The 17399-nt window shown below is 49.1% G+C and overlaps 2 protein-coding genes across 4 annotated transcripts in view; one reads left to right on the forward strand and one right to left on the reverse strand.

Annotated features, from left to right (window-relative positions):
* The first annotated feature begins 521 nt into the window (after positions 1 to 521).
* The window catches only part of C15H1orf167 (chromosome 15 C1orf167 homolog), a 32901-nt gene continuing 16023 nt past the window's right edge, over positions 522 to 17399 (forward strand). For 2 of the 3 annotated variants that reach the window (XM_084821869.1, XM_084821871.1), the window contains exons 1-8: positions 522 to 587; positions 2422 to 2588; positions 7318 to 9101; positions 10575 to 10618; positions 11567 to 11786; positions 12366 to 12535; positions 13147 to 13244; positions 13797 to 13980. In XM_084821869.1, the coding sequence (XP_084677995.1) occupies positions 2504 to 2588; positions 7318 to 9101; positions 10575 to 10618; positions 11567 to 11786; positions 12366 to 12535; positions 13147 to 13244; positions 13797 to 13980 (2585 nt within the window). In that variant the 5' untranslated portion in view covers positions 522 to 587; positions 2422 to 2503. Of the gene's footprint in view, positions 588 to 1469; positions 1562 to 2421; positions 2589 to 7317; positions 9102 to 10574; positions 10619 to 11566; positions 11787 to 12365; positions 12536 to 13146; positions 13245 to 13796; positions 13981 to 17399 lie in introns of all 3 variants that reach the window. The other variant, XM_084821870.1, reaches the window with a different exon arrangement.
* The window catches only part of MTHFR (methylenetetrahydrofolate reductase), a 59708-nt gene continuing 49431 nt past the window's right edge, over positions 7123 to 17399 (reverse strand). The window contains exon 13 of the mRNA XM_084821877.1: positions 7123 to 9058. The gene's annotated coding sequence lies outside the window, so the exon portion shown is untranslated. The remainder of the gene's footprint in view (positions 9059 to 17399) is intronic.

Genomic DNA, 17399 nt, shown 5'->3' on the forward strand with positions numbered 1-17399 from the left:
CCCTCCAGTGTCAGAGGCAGTCTGCCTGTGTTTGCCAGTTGCTGGGGAACATGGGCATGAGGGTGCTGTTGCACTCGTGTCCTGCTTGTGGGTTTTCCCGTGGGCATCTGGTTGGCCACTGTGTGAACAGAATGCTGGACGAGATGGACCCTTGGCCTGATCCAGCAGGGCTCTTCCGATGTTCTTATCAATGGAGGCTGGTGTCTCCCATTTCTGTGGGGCTTTAAATCCACTCTGGGTTTCAGTCAGAGCTCTACAGGAGCTATCCAAGGGGCTGAACCCCATCCCCAAAATGGGTCCAGCACCTTCGATAGCTCCTTTAGAGTCCTGACTGGTTCTGGCTGAAACCTGGAGCGGATTTAAAGCCCCGCTGAAATCGGAGACTCCAGCCTTCACTGGTTCCACTGGTGCGTCTGTTCGCTGTTCGTTCTTCACGGGTTCCCTGGCGGGGCCCCTGAGAGACTCCAGCGGCGGCCGTGCGAATCCCCCTTGGTTTCCCCCCGTTGCATTTCCGTCGGTTTGAAGGAAGGCGCGGGGCAGCCAAGAGCGGAGATTGCAACGGAAAACAGAGCGGCTCTGCACAGCAGGTACCCAGTGCCCCCCCCCTCCCACAGCACCCCCCCCCCCCTTAGGGCAATCTCCTCCTCCTCTGGGACAAATGCGGCTGATTTCCCCCAGTAGCTTTTCAGCAGAGGCAGACAAGCAGAAGTAAGACCCCCTGCTTGCAAGATTCTGTCTCTCCCCCGACCCGCAGTACGGTACATCGGGCAAATCCAACGCCAGCCCTACTTAGAGTAGACACATAACATGAATGTGCATCGGGCAAAATCCAACGCCAGCCCTACTTAGAGTAGACACATGGCATGAATGTGCATCGGGCAAAATCCAACGTAAGCCCTACTTAGAGTAGACACAATGGCATGAATGTACGTCGGGCAAAATCCAACGTAAGCCCTACTTAGAGTAGACACGACAGGAATGTGCATCGGGCAAAATCCAACGTAAGCCCTACTTAGAGTAGACACAATGGCATGAATGTGCATCAGGCAAAATCCAACATAAACCCTACTAAGAGTAGACACATGACAGGAATGTGCATCGGGCAAAATCCAACGTAAGCCCTACTTAGAGTAGACACAATGGCATGAATGTGCATCAGGCAAAATCCAACATAAGCCCTACTAAGAGTAGACACATGACAGGAATGTGCATCGGGCAAAATCCAACGTAAGCCCTACTTAGAGTAGACACATGGCTAACTTAACTCCCACTCATGTCTAAGTAGGACTTACCTTGGATTTTACTTATCTCCTCTGGTCCTGCAAAAACTGAAGGAGGAAAGAGATCCTGGACATGGGGGAAATTTCAAAGGCGGAGCCATCTTTTGCTGACTTCGCCCCTTTTTCTTTCTTTTTTCTTTTAAAAGAAAAGTATATGTATTTATTTTTATCTGTTTAAAATATTTCTAGGCTGGCAGGGGGCTTCTTCAACAGCAATAATGTCCCATACAGGAAAACCCATCCAGGGGTGAAAGAAAGCTTCGTGAAAACAACAAACACCAGTAATGTATCCCAGTATGCAGCCTTGAGAGAGTTTTTACCCTTAAAAGCCTAAAAAGAATTTTAAATTAGAAAATGAAATATAAATGAATGAGAGTACCGGCTCTCCTTGTCATATCACTGGGTGACTTTGGACCAGTCACAGACTCTCAGCCCAACCTACCTCACAGGGTTGTTGTTGTGAGGATAAAATGGAGGGGAGGAGGATAATGTACGCCGCCTTAGGTTTCTTAAAGAGGAAAAATGGCGGGATATAAATAAATAAATAAATAAATAAATATGTCCCAGTCAAAGTTGGGACTAGCAAGGCCTCAACAGCTGCTGATGACAAATCTCAGCCTTCGTATATAAAAAAACAAAACAAACCCAAAGTGCTAAGGATTCTAGTCCTTATGGCTGCCCGTTCAGGCTTGAATGTATGTGAGCAATGGCCAGGGAAATTTCCAGTGCTTCGGAAAGTGGTGAGCGAGTGAGGGGTATATATGAATTCCCATGACCACGCGGTGGGACCGGGATGTATGTGTGTGTGATCTGTGCCCTGAATTGCAGCATTTTAATGCCTTTGATAGCTCTGTGACACAGGTCACCGTTGTACCCGTTTTATAGGTAGTAAAACTGAGTCCAGATGCCTGCCGCTGCCTATTGTGTTCCTACTTTGTCAGGCCGTTGAATGTGGATTCAGTGGCCTGGAAAAGCAGGCGGCAGCGGCAGGCATCTCAGCCTCAGTTTTGCTACCTGTAAAACGGGTGCATCTTTCAGTTTCCCCCAACAAGAGCTGCCTGTACTGGCTTTCAAACCCTTTGTTGCATACCTTCACCCCTATTTTATTTTTTGTTTATCTCCCATCTCTTTGACCTTCCAGGTAGTCGTTCTGTGTCCCAGGTTTGCCATCATAGGATTGCCATTTCTCTGATTCTATTTGGAAGGGGTAACATTGCCGTTACATGGACATGGAGAACCTGAAAATGCCCCCGAGAGGCAGGAAGAAAGAAAATATACCACCTCCTTTAGGTACCTATGTGATATCAGGTAAGCTGTTTGTTCAAGGTTTCTTTGGAGTCTAGTATACCCTGCCCCTGTCCTTCCTTGTGCAGTGTATGTTTCCCGAGCAGATGCTTCCAAGAAACACATAAGCAGAGCATGCATCTGGAAGTCAGGTAGGCTGCTTCTGAAGCTGGAGGCTCAGTTGAGCTGTAATGACATAAGAAACGTGATACTGGCATTCCTTTGGACCCAGTATTTTTTTAAATCTTTATTGAGGGGCCAATAGTTCAAGAATGTGAGCTTCCATATTTGCTGCTGCTAAGAGATTTTATTTATTTATTTATCTGTCTATTTATTGCCTTTTTTAATCCTGCCCATTAGCCAAAAAGGTGGTTTAGAAAAATAAGAAATCAGACAGTCCCTTCCCCACAGGCTTACAATATAGAATACATGACACAAAAGGAAAGGGGATTGGGAGGGAGGAGGGAAAAAAGCCAAATTCAGGCACTAGGTTCTGAGTTGCAAAGTTCAGGAAGTGATGGGTGCAGCAGAAAGGCTGCTGCTTCCTCTCCCTCTGACGTCTCAGCAGCATCAGTTGGTAGCAGGGGGGCTCTCAAATGGAGCTGTATCCAGGCGTGATGGAGGCGTGATTATAGGTGACGATCTGGGGTCTGCAAAAGATTGGTAAATGTGGGCCCTGGGTCCTCAGGAACAGGGGCCAGAACAGGGCCAAGCTTTGGCAGACAGACCGAGTGGTCAACCAGGGCAGTTTACGTACTGTCTTCGAGTATCCGATGTGGATGGGGAGCTGTTTCATTGTCATGTGCGGGTTCGGGTTAAGCCTCAGGTTAGGGTTGGGGCCGGGAAAACTTGGGTCCCTGTGCAGGAACCGGGGCCACAATAGAGCCCAGCTTGGGCAGACAAACTGCGTGGGCAACTCAGACAGCTTCCATGCTGTCTCTGAGTTTGCCGTGTGGAGGGGGAGCTGTTGCGCTTTCATGTGCGGGTTCGGGTTAAGCCTCGGGTTAGGGTTAGGAAGACCTGTGTGCCTGTGCAGGAACAGGGCCCGCGATAGAGCCCAGCTTGGGCAGACAGACTGAGTGGTCAGCCAGGGCAGCTTCCATACTGCCTTTGAATATGCTAGAGCTGTGCACAAACGGCCTTTCAAAATTCTCCAGCCTATTTGTGGGCAGAGAAGGGGGGGGGGCAATTTCACCGAATTTCTCCCAGGGGAGGAGAAATTCTCCCACCATTTCTCACAGGGCTCACTACTGGCAGGGTTTGTAGCACAGCTTCTTCCTTTTTTCCACAGGGTTTTGGGTTTATTGCTTCTGTAAGTGGCAACAGCATCAACTGTGTTGATGAGCTTCCACTCTTCTGAGGCAGGATTTTGAATTTCTTTCCCTGGTATTTTTCAGCTTACCTGATCACTGCGAGGTGGCCGAGGGTGCTGTGTGTGCTTTCTCTCTCTATTCACATCTTTCCACTGCTCTGCAGCCTCCCAGTCCCAGGCCAGCTGCACTGCCTGAACTGAAAAAGCCCCACGGGAGGAATGGCCTCATGACGTCTTCCTCCTGATGGCTTTAACTGAAGTGTGGGAAGCCGAGGAGGCTGCAGGCTGCCACAGAGATCATTGCACCATGACAGATCGGACACTCACGCACATTTCTCAGCCACCTCATACGTAAAGCAAGCACAGGAAACCCAACCCATGAGAATTTCTCCTGAGTTTCTCTGCCTTTGAATTTCTTTTCAAAAGCAATTTCTTCTCTTATCAAATTGAATGAGAACGGTTGAAAAAATGTGGGAGAAATTTTCGGCACGGCACCAGGAAAATCCGTTTCCCCTCAGCTACTGTGAGGATTGCAGTGAAGCTCAGAGGGAACAGGGATGTCTGAGGAGGGCGGCAGATGAAGTGATGAAATCGGTGTCCCTGCTAATTAAAAAAGTCCCGGGGCTGCGTCCTTGCGAGCCCCAGCTGCGTTACACCACTGTTTTCCCAGTGCCTACATTGTGGTCTTTTTATTCTCCCAGGCATTTTAATCCTGCAGTTAAAAAAGGAAAAAGAAATGATTGCATCTTTAGATCTTGACGCTGCAGGCTTTTGCTTTTTTAAAAAAAAATTTTGGTTTGATTCTCTTGTTTTACACTTTTTAACTTTTAAAACATATGTTTTATTCCGCCATTGAATTTTATGGGGGGGTTACATTTTGCAACCCACCCGGAGAGCGCCTCGGCGATGGGGCGGTATAAAAATATGATAAATGAAAACATGAAATGAATTAGTTTTTTTTCCTTCCTAGCTGTATGGAAGGGGGTTAAAATGTCGGTAAAACATCACCTCGGGCTGTGTGTGTGGGGGTGCTGTGTGTTTGCTAGTCAGGGTGATGGACTGGTTTGTTTCTGAGCTAATTTATCCAGCCCATCTCGAGGATGGCGCTGTAATTAGAGGGCGATCAAAGCCTTCTCTCCTCTCTCCCTCCCTGAACCCCGGACATCTGGAGACGTAATGACTAGCTGGCATCTTTCATCGTGGCCTTTAAGCTGCTTAGAGTGCCTCAGCTGGCTTGCGCACTCTGCCACTTCGGATTTTGCGCATTAGGCATGTGGTTGGCTGCCGAGGGGTGGGGTGGGGAGCACCAAGCAGCAGGGCTTTTTTTTTTTTATCCATCAAGGTCAGAGGAGCGAACACAAAGAGGTGTCTGTTCTTGCCCCCGAGGTTCCTGGACGGAGCAGGCAGGATGTCCCACAGTGGCGATCAGAGTGAGTAAGGCCTCTTTTGGAAGAGAAGGCGGTTGAAGCGGGAGGTGCGTCCCCGAACACGCATTTGCAGCGTGCTAGAAATGCGGCTTTGGCGGATCAGAACTTAGCACAGGCACTGTCTCAGCTAGACGTAGCTCCTTTGGCTTGGGAGATGGGCACCCTAGAGTTGCTTTGTTTTCTTGCAAACAAGGCGAGACCATTGAGACCTGCAACAGAATGTTGCCGCGTAGCCTTCTCGCCTCCTAGCAGGAGTTCAAGGTTCCCACCAGACAGCCCTGTCCTCCCCCAGGATCCAACAAGCTTTAAGGAGCTAACAAACAGCGTTTTATGCTCACTGCCCCCCTCCCATACACACACACAGAGTTTTCCACTTTTGTTTTTCAACTGCCATTCAGTATTCTGTAGCTATTGTGTATGCTCAGTTCTCATTGGGCGATTTTTGGGGTTCCCTCTCTAGGTGTGTTTTTTTTAATTGAACTTCTGCAAACTTTGGGGAGCCCCCAGTCATGCTCATACTTACCTCTTCTTTCTCAGTGGCCCTGCTCTGGCTCCATTTCTGTTGGCACTCACCACCCGAGTTTGCTATTAGAAGGAAGTGATAGATGGTACTTGAACATTTTTAACTTTAGCAACTTGTAAAGAGCTTGAGGGCTTGTAACAAAGGGTGGGTGTCGCAGATCCTTTAAGGATTGGTTGTATATCCCCCACTAGTCTTAAATCCTGGGAAATATCCCAGGCAATGCCTTGAGTATTTTGAAAACATAGGGCCAAGTCTCTAGCCCTTATGATTGTAGCTATGAAAATATGAAGGTGTCTGACATCAGTATAGTTTTAACCAAATAGGTTTTGACCATAGGTGCTTGGTGAAATCTCAAAAGCCCAAGAGATGGGCTGAACAGATAAGGTTTGGGTTTCGGTTACTTCTTTCACACAGGCTATCAGATGAAAGGACAGGCATGCAAAGGGAATGGAAGTATACAGTTTTGCTTTGCATAGCGCATCCAGGCGTTTGCTTTATGTGATGTTTTCTTTGTTTAAATCAGGGGTAGGCAAATTCTGGGGGTTAGGATTTCCCCCACCCCCAGAACCCTGGCTTATACCCCGCTACCACTGAATTTGCTGTGGTGGCAGCAAAAAAAAACGCATGATTTTTGCTGGGGGGGTACCCCCCCCCCAAACAGCCAGTAGTTTAAATGCAGGATCCTGCTCTTGAATTGCAGCCCATAATAGTCCGATCGTCGAGATTCTAAACCAGGCATCTGCGTAGGCGGTGGATTGGGAGTGGGGGCCATTCAGGACATGCCAGTCCCACGTGGAACAATCTGTGAGCATGCCACTGCCTCGAGATGTGGAAAGAACCTATGGGAGGAGATTGTGTGTGTGTATGTGTGTACAGATCTATCTCAGACTTCTCCAGCCCAGTGCCAGATGTTTGGGCCTACAACTCCTATCAAGGGTTTTTTACAATATTTTTTTTCTACCTTTGCTAATTCACATTAGTTAATATGCATTAGCACAACCCCACCCCCCTCCCTGAAAAGTGAAAAACTGGTCCACAGAATCCGTGTGACTCGGGAAAAGCTGTCTGCTGCAGAATCTGCAGGTTGGATTCACAGAAACCTGAACTCATTTGGATCCATTGCAGGTTTCGCTGACATCCCTATTTACAGTTAATTAAAACATATGTGTTAAATCAGAGTATGAGTGTGCTTTACTTTCCTGGTATTCAAGAATGCAGATGAATTCTTGATCATTGTACATGGCTGTCTCCCCTCTGCTACTCGTGTATAATTAGCTAATTGAGACATCGCTGTATATCTATATAGTTTATTTTCCCATTGACTCTGCTGCTGTGATGTCATGGAATATTCATAGACCTCCCAACTGGCGAAAGAGACGGTTCTGCCGTAAGACCACTGTGAAATATTAGTTGCTGGAGGAAATGGAAATCTATTTGAGACATATGCTCCAAAATTTAACAGCTTTGCATTCCCTCCCCCCTTCTCTGCAGAGCAAAGAGACGTCCAGAAAAATGTCAACATTAATCTGTACTTGTCCTCCAGAAGCCACGTTACGGTGTCCCATCACCAAGCTGGCTCTGCCGTCCCTGGGTCACACCATACTGGAGCGACTGCCCAGGGGAGGCTACGAGCTGCATCTATAAGAAACAAAGCCGCTGAACCACTGCAACACGGTCTGGTTCAAACCAATCTGTCTTGTCCGTATTGGCCACTCCGGGACATGGCCGTTGACCCTTCATCTCAGCAGCAAAGCAACCTCGGATCTAAGAGGTGCAGATTGGAAAAGGCGGTAGCCATCGGTGACTCTTGCCCTCTTCCTGCTGTACGCTGCTCGTGCCCAGTTGGTTCGAAGAGGAACCCCCAAAACAACCTCTCAGGCGGAAGCTGTGATGTTCCCCAGCCCTACAATGCTACTTCCAAGGACAGAATGGGGAACAAAGCCCAGCAGGCATTAAAACAGCCGAGAGGTCGTTTCTCTGTGTCGGAAAGAAGCAGTGGGAATCTTGAGGCCAATGGAGAGTCCTTCTCTCCAACCAAAGTGTTGGAGGTACTGACTCCGGGTCGCCTTCACCACAACTGTCGTCGTCCTGCTACGAGTCCCAACAGAAGTGCCTACTCCTTGCCTCCAGGGCCAGCCCTCACCTTGGATCATCTGAACTCTTCCCCTTTGGCAGATAGACATCCTTCCTCCGCTACACTCCAAACCCTCTTACAGTCTTCCCAAACCTCTGGTGACCTGTACAGTTCCATCCAAAGGCTCAAGGAAGAAGCCGCTGTGATGGGAGCCTTGGGTTCCTTCCCCTGGGAATCGAAGTCTTCTTCTCTGCCTTACCACTCGCGTTCCAGTTCCCGGGTCTCGACCTCGGCTGCACTAAGCATGATGGAGCAGCTCGTTGCAGAAGAGGGCTACGCCAAGCAAGCCAGCGTGAAATGGCGAACCCCCTTGGCTAGGGATTGGGGTCCTGGTTCCATAGTGGGCACTCTGGGAGATGGGGAACCCCTCCCCATTGCCTACAGGTACAAAAGCGCTGGACGGCATGCACCCCCAACAGAGGTCTTGGACCGAGGTTGGCCAATGGGGTTCTACGGTGGCGTTGGTTCCACCACGTTGGCGCTTCAAGGAGAAGGAAGTTATTCCAGCACTTCCTTTTGCTACCTCAAATGTTGCTCGGGTGTTCAGCAAGCTCTGGAAGGAAAGGGTATCTGTGGCTGTCTAAAAACCTACTGCCACCATCCAGAAGAACCTTCTTCCAGAGTATTCCATTGCTCTGAGTTGGATCACAGGGACCTTCCACTGGGTCTTCTCTCCATTGATGGTTTGCAGGTCTCCCCGGAGACATTGAGTGCCAAGACTCTGATGAATATGGGGGTGTCCGAGTACGACCCCCAACGAGAAGTGGACCTGACCATTCCTCCTCCGGGAGGCCCAGAGGTCTTTCTGGCCCGCCAGTTTGGTAACGGCGCCGAAGGCTGCGAACCAGGAGAAGCTGGCGGGGCCCCATTCATCACAAACTGCGTGGATGAATTCAGCCCATTTTCGCCCCATCAGAAGTTCGACCCCTTTGGGGCAGCAGCAGCCAGAGCAGGTCTTGGTGAACATTCACAGCCTGCTGGCGGCACAAATATCTCCATCCCAACAACCCTCGCTGGGGAGTGTGCCGATGGCTCCCTAAATCCCATCTGCGATGACTGCTGGCCTGGTGTGGAAAGAGGTCACAGAGAACTGCCATGCTGTGAAGAGAAAGATGGTGAGATAGATAACGTGCGAAAGGAGGTAAGCCGAGTCTGTTTGCTTGTTACCAAAGTCTGAATTTGGGAGCGTGCCCCGCAGAAGGAATGGTAAATTCTGGAGACCACGGGGCTGAAGATACCCTACTTTTTTTGGTTGTCATTTATTTATTACATTGCTATACTGCCCATTAGCCAAAGCTATTACAGCGCCATCTATGTCCACGATGCTTGAGGATAGATCTCTACCCGAAGGATCTTACAATCTATAGCATCAGGTTTTGGCTAAACATTAGGAGAAACTTCCTAATGGTGAGAGCTGTTCGGTAGTGGAAAAGGCAGCCTTGGGAGGTGGTGGGTTCTCCTTTCCTGGAGGTGTTTAAGCAGAGGTTGGATGGACACCTGTCAGGGATGCTGTAGCTGCACCCTGCAGTGTGGAGCCTGCACTGAGCAGAGAGGGTTGGACTCAATGATCTCTAAGGTCCCTTCCAACTCGACTCACATTTCTTAATGCTACCCTGTATAAATAAAACTTCACTCCAAGTAGAAAACTAACACAGCAGGGGAAAGGCTGGGTTAGTCTCTCTCTCTCTCTCTCCCTCCCTCCCTCCCCCTCTCTCTCTCTCTCTCTCTGATGTGCTACTTGGAGTGTGTTTGCAGGACATTTTTACATGAGCAAGCATTAAAACATGAACCCGCAGTTCAAACTAATGCAATCATCCGCTCGGCCACTTCGGCTTTCTACCACCTCATTGAGCTGCGGTTTGTAGTTCAAATCTCATGTTGTGGCAGTGAGTTCCGTCAGTTAATTAGAAACAAAGCAAATTGTGTGAAATAAGCTGACTGTGTGTTGTAGTGGTTAGAAAGTTGGACTGGAATGCAGGAGATCTGGGTTCTGGTCCCCACTCGGCCATGAAGCTCACTGGGTGACTTTGGGCCAGTTACTGACTCTCAGCCTAGCCTACCTCACACGGCTGTTGTGCAGATAAAATGGAGAGGAGGAGGGTAATGTAAGCTGCTCTGGGTACCTTGCAAGATGAAAAAAGGAGGGATATAAATGTAATAAATAAATACATGATTGTGTTTTTAGATCTTTACACTTCTAATGTAAAGCCAATGCGGGTAGTACTGCCTTGTAGGCAGAGGGGGATCTACCAGAACCGACAGTGGAAGGCTAGAAGGACAAATTTTGCTCTGGGCAAAGCAGCATCATTAAACTTTGCGGGGGGGACCCCATGGGGGACCATGTAAGCCACTTCGTGTTCCTTGCAAAAGGAAAAAATGCAGGATATAAATCTAGTAATATACCTTAAAAAGAAATTCTGCGCCATTTATTCTGGTTGCAGAATCAGGCTTTTCTGCAAGCTATATAGCCAGTTCAGGTTACTGTGGTGCGGAATTTGGAACCCCTTAATGCAGAATGTTCAAAGCCCTGGGTTGGTGCCAGACATTCCAAATAGGAACAGTGGGATTGTCTAAGAAGTGGCCAGAACTGTCTTGGCTTTCTCTTTACTTGTAGAACCTGGAAAGAGATGACGCATCGATGGAGAGGGAGAGAGACAGGTAATCGGATGATTTGAGGAGAACCGTGAAATGGGACTGCCTTAGAGGAAATGGCCACCCCAGAAGAGGCATTCTGTCCCATGGGATGGAGAAATGGGCATGCCTCTTCTTGAGATGTCCCTTGCTGTGACGGCCATGCCCATCATCTATGAAGCGAGCCTTTCCTTTCAGGACACATTTTTGTTCTCATACACAGATTGGATTGCATTAATTAATGCTTGCATGATTTATTTATTGACAGCATTTTCTTCTCTCTCTTCAGCCCCCCCCCCCCCCAAGTCTCTCAGAACGGTGTACAAAGACTAAGCACAGTCCCTGCCCTCAGGCTCACAACTGGAAAAACGTGACACAAAAGGAAAAGGGATTGGGAGGGAGGAGGAAAAAAAGAGAGAGGCAAAACTCAGGCACCAGTTCATAGAATCAGAGAGTAGTAGGGTTGGAAGAGGCCTACAAGGCCATCGAGTCCAACCCCCTGCTCAGTGCAAGAGTCCAAGTCAGAGCATCCCCGACAGCTGGCTGTCCAGCCTCGTCTCGAATGCCTCCAGCGTGGGAGAGCCCACCACCTCCCTGGGTCATTGGTTCCATTGTCCTCTTGCTCCAACAGTCAGGAAGTTTCTCCGGATGTTCAGCCAGAATCTGGCTTCCTGTAGCTTGAGCCCATTATTCCATGTCCTGCACTCTGGGATGATCGAGAAGAGATCCTCTCTGTGACAACCTTCATCGTTTCAAAGTTCTTAAAGGCGCTCTTTTGGAAGGGAAGGATGAAACAAGCTCCCTGCAGCTGTTCCTGCTCTGGCTGGCATAGGGGGCCGGGTTGGTCTCCCTGCGCTGTGACGTTCGTCCCAGGAGGCAGAGGGTGCAGCCTCTCTGGCCGACGGAGGTGGTGACGAGTCGATTTAGGCGTTCTCAAACCGAGTCCTGGCCCTTGATTTGTTGATTTATTTGCAGGCCTTTGCCCCAGAGGTGTGACCCGTTGCTGGCAAAATGTTTTGTGGCCTGGCGCAACCACGTCTCTGGGAAGCGGGCCGCAGCCCAGGCCCTGTATGAGCGCCAACTCTTGTGCAAGGGGCTCTCCGCCCTGCAGTGGGCAGTGCAGCTGAGGAACGTCCAGGTGGGCGTTGCCCAAAGAAGCCACGCCTTGACAGTTCTGTCCGTCAGCTTCCGCAGGGTAAGAGAGCCTGGGGAGATTGGGTAGGAAAGGTGGGCAGGGTCAGGATGGTGTCAGCCTATGGGTTTAGCCACTGCCCAGGGATATAGCCCATGCTTTGAATGCAGAAGGTCCTGGGTTTGATTCCTGACATCTCCAGTTTGAACTCCCCCCCACCAACAAATCTTAGAGAGCTTCTGCTAATCAGAACAAGCAATACTGGGCCAATGGCACGGGTCCGGCCAATATAGGGCAGGTTCTTATGGAAGGAGCCAAAGGACATGATCTAAAAAGAACTGTCCTTGACTTCTACCTTGATGAAGGGTTTATTTATTATTTATTCATTTAAAGGATTTTTATCCCACTTCTCAGCAGATTAAAAAAAGGTCTCTCGGAGCGGCTTACATGCAGTCAGTAAAAACGAGACGGTCCCTGCCTGCAGGTTTCCAGTCTCAAAAACCACGACACACAAGGAAAAGGGGATGGGGAGGGAAGAGGAAAAACCATTTTCACGATACCTTATAAAAGGGTTATCATTTGGCAATGAAAGGTTTTGAGAGGTGGATGTGAAATGTAGGGTGACGTCTGGTTCTTTGTCAGTGGCAGGACGCCGTGGTAAAGCAGCAGGAGGCCCGAGCTTCGCAGCAGCAGGAGACAGCGAGTAGCGCAAAAGGTTTGCCGGCACCCCCAGAAAGAGAGAGAATAACAAAAACCCCTGTCGTGGGCCAGCTTTCTACAGAGCAGCTGGAAGATGTCACCCGGTACAGCAGGTGTGCAAAGATGAGGCAGGGGTTCCATTCTTCATCTACAGGTGGAATAATTTCTCTGCCGGCTTCGGCAATTGGATTTCGTAGCTCTTCGTAAGCCTTGTGCGGAATTGAGCTATTTCAGAATGTATCATTAAGGGGGAAGAAAGCAAGTTTCTGTCCCTTATGGAGGCAAAGATATGCTTGAAGTATGTGGGCAAAGTTTAGGGAGCACCTTAGGAGGCTGGCCAGGGCTTTGTGTCTTGAGTAGTCCTTGCCTCGCCCATGACTAGCAGCAGTAGAATATAATAAGTAAATTACTACATTTATACCTCGCCTTTCCTCCAAGGAGCTCAAGATAGAATACACGGTCTGTCTCCCCAGAATGTTATCCTTGCAACAACCCTGCAAGGTAGTTTAGCCAAGAGATTGTGACTGGCCCACAACTGCAAAGTTTAACTTACCTTGCAACAACCCTGCAAGGTAGGTTAAGCTAAGAGATAGTGACTGGCCCAAATTTGCAAAACGTATGCAGGTTTCAGGATATATATGTGTGCGTCTGTGTTAAGGCTGTCACCAAATAAAGGTATATGGTTAATCAGCAAATGAAGCTCGTCTTCCTGGCTTTTGTTTAGGGCAGAAGGAATCCTGTGGTTGCAGCTTCGTCGCATGCAGGGAGCGGAGGAGCTATGCAGAAAGGCGGAGGCTGTCCGAGACATGAGGCGGCTGGCTGGTAGGTCTTGGAGCAGCTGTTTGTTTGTTTATTTATTTATTTATTGCATTTATATCCCACCTTTTTTCCTCTTGCAAGGAAGCCATTTGTTTGCTGTTGCTCATTTGCTGCTGTGACAAAGCGTTGCAGCGTGCAGGGCTCCCATTGGTCATTTTGGGGTGTTGGCCTCCCGACTGTCAAGTTCAGCAAGGCTCTGAATGCCCCCAAACCTGTTGATCCCTCCCCTCCCAGGCATGGGGATGCTGTTTTGGCTCCGTAAGGCTCCATACTCAGAGAATTTCACTTTTAGTATATACGCCGTGCTCCCGCTCAGTGGGCACCCACCAAACGTGTTGGATGACAACTCCCATCAGCCCCAGCCAGCTGTGCTGCTTGGGGTTGATGGGAGTTGTAGTTCGGCATGTCTGGAGGGCACCTGCTTAGTGAAAGCTGATACAGGATATAAGGAGACAGCATAACCCGACAAGAGCATTTGTGTGTCCGACAAGCTTAGGAAAAAACATCCCTTTACAGCCTTGTGGCTCCAACTTCCTTCCCCCTGCTGCACAGCAGCTTTCAGATTGTGGCGCCTTCAGACAGAGCACCTGGACCGAGAGGAGGCCTGTGCCCAGGACGCTTGCACCATCCTGGAGAAAAAGAATCTGGCGGCTGCTTTCAGGATGTGGCGTTCCCGCTACTGGGCCAGCAGGAGGATTTTGCCCTTGGCGGCTCGGATCCAGAGAGGGCTGATCAGCCGGTGAGCAAGGCATAATAACAGTTTATTTATTTGCAGGGCTCATGCCCTGCCCTTCCTCCAAAACAGGGCACTCGGGGCAGCTTGCAAGGATTGATAATACAAATACCGATGGAATCCTATGGCAGCAAAACAATAATAATTGTTAAAACAATAATAATCTATCGGAGAACCTGTACGCCAGTTGCTGGGGAACATGGGTGGGAGGGCGCTGTTGCACTCATGTCCTGCTTGTGGGTTTCCCTTGGTCTGATCCAGCAGGGCTCTGCTGATGTTCTTATGTTCTAAGCATAGAAACCAACAAGCATAGAAACAACAAATTACTTAAAATAAATAAATGTTTGTTTTTACTTTTTACTTTGTATCCTTCCCTTAAATTTCTTTTTCTTTTTCTTCTTCTTCTTTTCTTTTTAAATTATCATTAATATTATTATTACTATCATTATTATGGGACTATGATTATTATTATTTCCTGTTGGTTAAACTTTGAATGTTTACTAAGATGTGTCAATGGAATGGTAATATATGGTTAATGGAAATGGATTGTTTGCTCCCATTTATTTGCTATAAGACCGAAGTTATAACATTGAAAGACAAGGCTCATCGTTTATGGAGCAGTGGATTGAAGAATTAATAATACCTGCAATGTCCGGAAGAGTGTGTATATGCTGTATAGGTATAATTTGCAACTGGACTTATATTTGGATGTTTGGTTTGCTTTCATTGAAGCGATTTTGACTATGTTGTTGGTATTGTTTATTTCACTTATAAAAATAAAACAAATATAGATTCAAAAAGAAGAAGAAGAAAGAAACCAACAAGTCAATAGCCCAATGGTGGTGTAAATAAAAAGATTAATGGGCAGGTGATTAATAATAATGATGATAATGATGATGGTGCTTCTTGACGGTGCTTCTTGATGTAGTGCTTCTTGATCATTCACAATAACTTCACATGCTCTCACTCTGCATTTGTCAGGGTGGAAACTGAGCCCAGAGAGCCTCAGAGCAGTTCGGATTCTGAGGAGGAACAGCAATGCGTGGGAGAGGAACCAGCTCATCCCTCCCAGGCTCAGCACCTGGCAGAGATTCCTCCTGCCGGCATTCCTAAGATAGATAGTGACCCTGGCAGTGAAGATGTGCGGGAGGGGGGCTTCTTAGATGCTCGACACAGACGCAAAGAGCGACGAGCGATGGAGGGCGCGGAAAGGAGGCGTAGCACCCATTTGGCGCGCAAGCAACGGCCGCCTCCCATGGACCCAAGGGAAAGAGGGAGGATCTCTCCCTAGCCCATAAGTTCTGGGTCTTCAAGTGACTCTCTTTCAAACGGGGATCAACTGCCTACTTGAAGCTTAGGCCACTCTGCTGTTCCTTGCTTTAGTCACTGGTGATTAGCAGCTGAAAGAGTCATTAAGTTGTAAAAGGATTAAAGCTTTGAAAAGAAATCCTTTCGTCTGTGTCTTGAGTTGGCTATTGGAATCTACTGAGAGAGGCCGCCAAGGCACTCCTGACAGCAGTTTTCACAAAAACCATGTAAGGCGGGTCAGCATACGTGTCATAGGCTGCTGCTCTTGGATTATTGCTCCTTCTAGCCTGCTACAGTGTGCTACTCTGACAAGCGGTGGCACACTTCCAGACTGGTTTCCTCCCCCGCCCCCCCAGCCCAGCTGCCTCAGTTAATCTGAAGCTGATTATCTAGACCCATTTCAGTCGGGCTTCATGCCTGGGCATGGGACAGAAACGGCCTTGGTCGTCTTGGTTGATGATATGAGGAGGGCCCTGGACAGGGGTGAATGCTCCTTCTTTGTTCTCCTCGAACTCTCAGCGGCTTTTGATACCGTTGACCACGGTATCCTCCTGGACCACCTGGAGGGGCTGGGCATTGGAGACACTGTATTGCGGTGGTCCCAGTCCTCCCTCTCCAGCAGGTACCAGAGGGTAGCACTGGGAGAGGAGGTTTCGGACCCGTGGCCGCTCACTTGTTGGGTGCCACAGGGTTCCATCCTCTCCCCGATGTTATTTAACATCTATGTGAAGCCGCTGGGGGCTATCATCAGGAGGTTTGGGGTGCGGTGTCATCAATACACGGATGACACGCAGCTCTACCTCTCATTCAAATCTTCACCAGGGTTGGCCGTGGAATCCCTGTCTAAATGTCTGGAGACGGTGAGTGGCTGGTGGGGAGGAATAAGCTGAAGCTGAACCTTGACGAGACCGAGGTACTTGGTGGGAGACAAGAGGAGGCTGGGGGATGTTGACCTGGTGTTGAATGGGGTACGGCTACCCTTGAAAGACCAGGTCCGCAGCCTGAGGGTCATTTTGGACTCCCAGCTGTCCATGGCGGCTCAGGTGTCAGCTGTGAGCCGGACAGCGCTGTACCAACTCCATCTGATATGGCGGCTGCGCCCCTTCCTTCCCGACCATCTGCTCCCATCGGTAGTACATGCCCTGGTCTCCTCTTGTTTAGACTACTGTAATGCGCTCTACGTGGGGTTACCCTTGAAGACGGTTCGGAAGCTGCAGCTGGTACAGAACGCAGCGGCTTGCCTGATTAAAGGCAGCCGCCGGCGAGATCACATCACTCCAGTGCTGAAGGAGTTGCACTGGTTACCAGTTGTTTTCCGGGCCAAATTCAAGGTGTTGGGTTTGACCTTTAAAACCCTATATGGTTCCAGCCCAGCCTATCTTAAGGAGCGCCTCCAGCAGCACCAGACAGGCCGCTTAACAAGATCAGCCTCGGATGGCCTTCTCTCTGTCCCATCAGCCAGGACAGCTAGACTGGTGGGGACGAGGGAGAGGGCCTTTTCTGTGGTGACCCCCACTCTGTGGAGCTCCCTCCCTAGGGAACTCTGCCATGCCCCCTCTTTAATGAGCTTCCGCCGCGCATTAAAAACGTGGTTGTTCATGCAGGCATTTGGAGTGGGTTAGTGTAGTTTTAGAAAAGGTTTTTACTGTAGAATGTTATTGTTTTAAACTGTTTTATTATACACTTTGTACATCGCCCAGAGTGGCTGGGTGACCAGCCAGATGGGCGATTAATGAATTTAATAAATAAATAAATAAATAATCTACCTTGAGGCTGTTTGAAGCCAGTGATACTGGGATTTGAATCCGGGACCAGCTGTGTGCAAAACAGATGCTCTGCTTGCTGAGGTATGACCAGTGCAGGCTCCAGGTTTTGGAAGGCCCCCTGGCAAGATGCCCTCCATGGGCCCCCTCCCTCCGTGAGTCTGCCTTCTCACCGCCATTGTCACCAGTCGCTTTTGCTCCTCCTCCCCGATCTCTCATCATTGCTTCCACTTACTTGCTGGACAGGCAGCGAGCCAGGGAGCACGCAGGCCGTGTCGTCTCCTGCTCCTCTTTCTCACCAGCATTGCTGTCTGTGCCAGAGCGAGAGGCAGAGGAACAAGCAGGGTGCAATGG

This window comes from Heloderma suspectum, chromosome 15 (assembly GCF_057233095.1).
Source record: "Heloderma suspectum isolate Gila_16-S chromosome 15, 16-S_ref, whole genome shotgun sequence".
NCBI classification, from domain to species: Eukaryota; Metazoa; Chordata; class Lepidosauria; order Squamata; family Helodermatidae; genus Heloderma; species Heloderma suspectum.